General features: G+C 50.5%; 1 protein-coding gene across 3 annotated transcripts in view; it reads left to right on the top strand.

Annotated features, from left to right (window-relative positions):
- Positions 1–6588, top strand: part of BCL11A (BCL11 transcription factor A) — a 72940-nt gene extending 66352 nt beyond the window's left edge. For all 3 annotated transcript variants that reach the window (XM_065833632.2, XM_065833630.2, XM_065833631.2), the window contains exon 4: positions 1584–6588. In XM_065833632.2, coding sequence (XP_065689704.1) covers positions 1584–1685 — 102 coding nt within the window. In that variant the 3' untranslated portion in view covers positions 1686–6588. The remainder of the gene's footprint in view (positions 1–1583) is intronic.
- Positions 6589–7138: the final 550 nt, after the last annotated feature.

The raw sequence follows: 7138 nt of genomic DNA, 5'->3' as shown, positions 1-7138 counted from the left end.
TTTCCCAGCGATGCGTTTGATTCACAGCTTTCAGGAAGTTAAATTTGGCGGGTTTCGGGAGGTAAATAAGGCTGCGTCCCCCCCGTGGTTTGGAGGATCAGCAGCTCTAGCTGTAGGTGACACTGGTCCAAGGTGGCTGGCCAGAGCGTGGCAATCGCCTCAACACCAACGCAGAATTCGTGATGTTTCTCATCTTTTTCTGCCAGTGGTGCTGAGTTAACAGGGTGAGGAACCCACTGGAGTCTGTTGGGTTGGGGCACGGGTGTCTCGGGCCCCATTGAGCTGCTTGCGTGGCCGAGATCTTTGCTCTTTCTGTGCGAGATGGAGATGTCTCTGTAAATAAGAGCGATATTTGGGTAACTTCTCTATTGTTAAAATCTTAAAACCCATCAGCTTTGGAGGAGAAACACATTTTTATGGCGCAGACCCCTTTGCTGTTAGTATTTAATCGCCTCCAAATTGAATGATTAATGTAATGAAGGCACTGAAACGGTATCCAGAATTTAGGCTACAGATGTTTCATATTTATTATGTTTCCAGGGGCTGAGATAAATACAGGAATAAGCGATACCATGGCTTTGCTCGACATTCGGGAGGCTCTGGCGTATCTGACGAGCTGCAATTTTGGGGTTTATCTAAGTGCAGAGTTTGTAGCGAAAAAAGAGATACCAGCCGCTCTTTTAGCTCCCTCCCTATGGTTTTTTTCCTCCTATAAAGGTTGAAAGCTATTTTTGGCGGATGCACGGGCAAATTGTAATATTGGTTTTGGAGGAGCCGCAGGGATCCAGGCGCGGGGTCCCCTCCCCACCGAGGGGCAGGGGGTGTGGGGGACCCCCCGGGTTTGTGTGGGATGTGCGGTTGTGCTGGTGTGGCCTGTGGCCGGGGTGGCTGTGATGCTTTTGGCTCCCTTGAAGGTCTCAGCCTGTTTTAATATCAGCCTGAAATGTGTCGGGCTCAGGCATCAGCAATGAGCCCTCCCCGGGGGGGGAACTGAGCACATATTCTTGACTCAAGGAGCCACTCCGGTTTACACGCAGTGAAGATCTGGCCTAGGAGCTGCTTATTTAGTCTCCGCAGCAGCTCGTGTGGAGCCCTTCGACCCCTCTCTTAAATATTAATGAAGCAATTTCCATAGAAACTGGCACCCGGGTCGGGATGGGGAGGTGGATTTTGAGTCGGGGAATGTCCTCCAGGAACCACCCGTTGTGTGATGTATAAGTGCCCATGGCTTTAGGAGGGCCTGCTGTACTCAGATGCACTGAGGGAAGCCCCATAGATTTTGGGAAAGAGGGAATTTTCAGGCAGGCTGGCTCGGTCCTTGCCCAATATCCCGGCACAGCGCAGGTTTCTGAGTAAACCATGAGGTTTTTCCTCCTAAACCATCCCTGTGGTTCCTGGTCGGTGCCGAGCGATGCCGGACGTGGGAGTGTGGCCCGAGAGGAGGAAGGGTCCATCCCGCTCCATCCCTTTGTGGCAATTGGGTGTCCTAGTTGTTAAAGAAAAGAAAAAGTAAAATAAGAGCAAAACTCGCACCGTGGGCCATGTCACACCTGTTCTCTCCTCTGTCCCCATGCTCTCTGTAGGTTCGACGTACCCCCCCAGCTGGCGCAGCGCCCAGGGAGCCCCGGACATCTGGCAGTTTTCGGATGGAAGTTCCAGAGCACTTAAATTCTGAAAGGAGGTGAAGCTGGGGCGAGCGGCCGGCGGCGGCGCGGTGTCCGGAGGTGTCGCGGTGTCCAGAGGTGTCGCGGTGTCCGGAGGTGGCCTCTGTCCTGCTGGCTCGCCGTGTCCCCGGGAGAGCCGGAGAAGTCACCTCGCCGAAGGCAGCGCTCCCGGGCTCCTCCTGCCTGCAAGACTATCGTATTTATATTTTGTAATAGAGTACGACATTTTGGGGTTGTTTTGTTTGGTTGGTTTTTTTTTGTTGTTGTTGCCTTTTTTTAATTGTTTCTTTTTCTAAAAACGAAAGCAAACCCGCCCGCCAAGGTGAAGGGCTTAGCGATGGCTTCCACCGGCTCCTTTCCCCGTGGAAAAGACGATCTTTGTGCTCATGGACAACCCGGCCTCTTGGTTTTATCTCCATGACTTGCCATTTCTCGGAAAGCACATCTGATGTGACGAACTAAAAATAAAAACAAAACACAGTGTAGGTCTGTGGGTGGGTGGGAAATTGCCATAATAAATGTTGGAGCTTTAGGTTTTGTTTGCTCTGTCTTTAATTTTTAATGCTAACAAGGGCCAGGCGGCTGGTGTGACTTTGTATTCACCGTATCGGCTGCGGAAAACCAAACGCTGAGTTTGCAAAGAGAAAGTGGGGGCTGATGTCAGCGCGAGGGGCCCCCGAGTTGGGGTCAACCCCTGTTGGCGATGGGTGATGCTGAAGGGGAAGGTCTCTCCATTGCCCACCTCCTCTTAATGACTGCCGGCTCTCGTGTTGCATTTCTGCTGTTAAACCACGTGCTTTTGGGGCTGGCGGGATCCGTCACATCCCTTAGTGTCCGCCCGAGGAGAAGCAAGGCCAGGTGGGGGGTTTCAGCATGTGATGGAGATGCTGTGGGTACCAGAGGATGCAGAGCTGTGGGTACCAGAGGACGCAAAGCTGTGGGTGCCAGGGGATGCAGAGCTGTGGGTACCAGAGGATGCAGAGCTGTGGGTACCACAGGATACAGAGCTGTGGGTACCAGAGGATGCAGAGCTGTGGGTACCAGAGGATGCAGAGCTGTGGGTACCAGGGGATGCAGAGCTGTGGGTACCAGAGGATACAGAGCTGTGGGTACCAGGGATGCAGAGCTGTGGGTACCAGAGGATGCAGAGCTGTGGGTACCAAGAGGTGCAGAGCTCTGGGTACCAGGGGATGCAGTGCTGTGGGTACCAGGGGATGCAGAGCTGTGGGTACCAGGGGATGCAGAGCTGTGGGTACCAAGGGGTGAAGAGCTGTGGGTACCAAGGGGTGAAGAGCTGTGAGTACCAGGGGATGCAGTGCTCTGGGTACCAGGGCGTGCAGAGCTCTGGCATGGGGGGAACTGCTGTCAGGTCGGTGTCCCAGTGTCACCCACCGAGCACCCCAGCCCTGGCACAGTGTCCCTGCTTGCTGGGGACACTTGTCCCTCGCTCAGGGCTGAGCACCCGCGCAAGGAGTTTGCTGAGCCGAAAATGGGTTGTGTGCGTGCTCGTGTGCTGTCTCTGTGGGGATTTATAGGCTGTAGCGACTTGTGCCTGTGCCGGCGAGGGGGAATGGACCTTATTTGGTGAAAGAAACCAGCTGGGGAGCCATGGAGCTGCTGGCCGGCCGTGTCGGGCTGCCGGGCGCAGTGGGACGGAGCCGAGTCCCAGGGCAGCGCCAGCCGATTGATTTATTTCGTGTCTTGTCTCCATCCTCGCTACTGCATTTATTGGTCTCCTTTCTTAAAATCCAAGTGAGGCAACTGGCTGGGCTGACTCTCTCCTGGCAAAGAGGCCGTAGGGAAAATGTCATTGCCTTTTTGATGGGTGGTCATTGCTCTTTTGTTTGTTTCATTTAAAAACCCCAGGCTGTGGTTCTCCTGTGGGCCGGGTCATAGCACAAGCACAGACACTTTTGTACCTTGGAGCACAGCGAGGGCTCAGGGTGGGCAGCAAAAGCTCTGGGGTCAAGTCAGGAGCCTCGGGGGCGCACCAAAGGGAGATATTGCTGCTTCTTTAAAGGCATTTTGATCTTTGAGGTCCAATTACCCCAAAGTCTGCACACACCCGAAGGTTTTTTTATCACTGAGAGATGTTTTTAAAGGTTTGTACTATCCCAGCCTGTGCTACCACCTCTGTATCTGCTTATAAGGGTTTTTTTGAGCCTTGGAAGGGTGAATCCTGTTGTGTTAAGCATCCTATTGATTGCAAACATGGCATGGGTGAGGGTTTAGCAACTCTCATGGGCTGCTGGCACCTCCACTGCTGCCCTGGGGCATCTGCAGCCGGGCAGCTGTGTCAGGTCAGAACCAACAGTGTTATTAACTGCAAAGGGGGTTGCTCCGCTCTCTCCTCCAAATTGCAAACCAGGGATCACATGGGATGTATCTGCAGCAGCCCTGCAAAGCTTATAATAAGGGGCAGCTGCAAAGCTGCTTTCTGAGGGTTTTTCAGCATGCTGGCCGGTTTTGGGGGTGTATCTACCCTTCCTTTGAGCACAGGCAAAGCTCAGTGCATAGGTGGCTTTTGGGGGCATCTCCTTGTGCTTTTTGATGCTCTGCTTGGTGGAACAAGTGCAATGTGCTCAGATTTCTCCAGCCATGGCCCATCTCTCCTCCAGCATCCAGCCCAAGGCAGGAGATTCTCCCAGGAGCAGGAGAAAACAACAGAGCTGCGACAGTGAGAAGTTCTACCTGTCTTTTCATGAAGTGTTGGGGTGAAGTGATGTATGTCATCCTTAAGATGTATATTTTTTTTAATACAGGTGTTAACCCTCCTGTAACTCTTAGGACTTTCAAACATCTGCGGAATTTGTGTTGCCTTAAAGTCACAAATGTGTGTAATGACTGTGCTGGGGGCTCCTCTGTGCTGCTGCAGGGTCGGATCCTGCTCATGCTCTTGCAAAGCAACTGGGTATCCCCAGCACCAGGTTTTGGTGGAGCTACGAGGGTTCCCACAGCTTTGTGCGACCTGAGCTGCCGTGTGTGTTTATTGGGGGTATCATCATTAGGGTCCTTTTTTGTCTGGCTGCTGCAAAGCTTTTTGCTGTGTCTGAGTGCATGGAGGCTCGTCAGCCGTTGCATTACAGCGGCTTAATGAGTTTCTGCCAATTAGCAGGAGTTGAGGGTTTCCTGCAAGGGGAGAGCTGGAATCCTGTTCGCCTCAAAGCTGGAGGTTGCTGTGGTTTTGGTGCAAAAGAGTGGAATTCCCAGGGATTTTATATTTTAGCAGATTCCCAATGTGTCAGTCTGTGTATCAGAGTTAAAAAATGAAGTACGTTCGGTCTTTATAAAGAAAATAAAGCTCCTAAAGTTTTGGACTTCTTAATAAACAAAAGCAAAGCTTTCTCTTTGAGATGAGCAAGATACCTGGGAATTAGCTAGCTTAGCTTTGATTTTTTTTGGGGGGTTTGAAAAGCTGCTTTCAAGCTTGAAGGCGATTTGACTGTGCTGCATTTTGTTTCTAAGCACATTTTCATGACACCAAAATGCAGCGAAGGTCAAGTCTTTTGTGAAGTCTAACTTAAATTTTGCTTTCAAAAGAACATGTATTTTGGATTCGCACAGCATTCGGGCCGTGGGCTATTACAAGGTGAGAAGAGAGGGGTGAAAAGAATGTGTTGGAGGTCGCTTATTGAACACAGTCTCTCCAGAAAGGATCTGAAAACAGATCTAAAAACCCTGCGAATGGGATTTCCAGTGACACTCCCAAACCTCCCACGTTCCATTTCAACCCCAGCTTTGTGTCGGGTCCCATTAAGTGACCTGTGGGACCAGCGGCAGCATCTAATTTTGAGGATGCTCAAAATATAAGCCCTACTCCAAAAATAAGCCCTAGTTACAGTTCATTTAAAAAGTCAATTTAAATAGTGTTCAGGCAGCTATACATGTAAGAAAGTAGTGACTTTTGGAGCAAAAATTAATATAAGACCCTGTCTTATTTTCGGGGAAACAAGGTCAATTAAACCTTGTTGCCCTTCCATCCCAACACCCCCTGAACCTCCAGAAATCACCCTCTTACCATTCAACTTCTACAGGGGTCCAAATCATCAATTATTCCCAAGGAAAGATGGACTTGGAGGGGGAATGCAACCAAAAGAAAACCCCCAAAATATGGCCCTTACTCCTTAATCTCGCTGGATAGAGTTACACATCTGGTAGAGGCTTGTTCGTTGTTACTGTTACTTTTATTGCATCTTTAGCGGTGATGAAGTTCAGATGGCAGAACCAGTGGGCCCCAATTTAATTTAGCCTGGGCCTCCCGTAACGAGCACGACGTGATCCCCGGGAAGCTCTGGCTCGGCCGCAATGATGGGCAGAGGTGGTGTGGACAGACAGACAGACAGGCAGGCAAAACCCCCATGGCAAGGGTAGAAATGGGGGTGATGATGGGTGGATTGGGGGTATCTTTGCCATTTGCTGTGTAAGCATCAGTCAGTGCCGTGAGATGGATGGATGGACAGATAGCTTTTCTTATCAAAGCCCAGAAGCAAGACCACAAGGTGGATTTCCACTTTTTTGGGTTGTTTTTATTTTATTTCATTTTTATTTTGGTGGCTGGGGTGTGTGCGCCGCGATGCTTCCCGAGGTTGCTCTAACCCCGATGGCTCTTCCCTGGCGATTTCCATGACCCTCTGGGTTTCCAGGGGTGATGTACAGAAGCTCCCACCTCTCCCCCCGATGTCTGCAAGTGCATGTGTCTAAGGGCTATACAGGACTCATTTACGGGCCTCCCGTTGGTGGGGTATGTGCATGCAAAAATGAAGGTTGTATTTGGCTTCTCATATTCAGATCTATATTCCATATTGTGTTGACCAAGAAAAAAACAAAGCAACTCAGCCCACGTGCTGAAGAATGTGATGGACTGATGACTTTCAGAAACATACTGTAAATCAAGGAAGCTAATAAATACTTGCTATTAATAAAATGGGGCTACTGCCTTTCAAGTTATTTTCACGTTTTACAACATCTTAAAATTTAAAGGGAATGAAAAAAGCAAAAGGGAATGAAAAAAGCAATACTTTTGGACCTTCCCTCCTCCCCAGGCATGGTTGTGGCTAAACTTAACCTACTCAAATGCCCAGACGAGATGAGTTTTTCCTCTATGAGGAGATCTAGATGGAGTGATCAGACCCCTGCCCAACCCCACGGAGATTACCAGGGGCTGCCCCAGCAACAGGACCCCCTTGGCAAGTGGTGGCCTCTTGCTGAGTTGTCCCCATGGGCTGGCAGAAGATACCTGGAGCTTGTCCAGACCAATGCATCAAAGAGCCTGCAACTCCAAGTGCTACCACCTGCCCCAGTTCATGCTGCAGCTTTAATGCTTCCCAGTTGTGAGCAAAGCTACTCCAGGTGGTAAGTGCATGGGCAGAGCATCCACAGGCTGCTTAACCCTTTCCTTCGGGTTTCTCCGGCTCTATAGCAAGAGGTTGGGTGAAGGTGTTGGTGGCCAAAGGCCTCCCGTAAAGCAGAAGCAG

This window comes from Patagioenas fasciata, chromosome 3 (assembly GCF_037038585.1).
Source record: "Patagioenas fasciata isolate bPatFas1 chromosome 3, bPatFas1.hap1, whole genome shotgun sequence".
NCBI lineage: Eukaryota > Metazoa > Chordata > Aves > Columbiformes > Columbidae > Patagioenas > Patagioenas fasciata.
The sequence above is the reverse complement of the archived record's forward strand: the minus strand, read 5'-3'. Positions and strand labels throughout refer to the sequence as shown.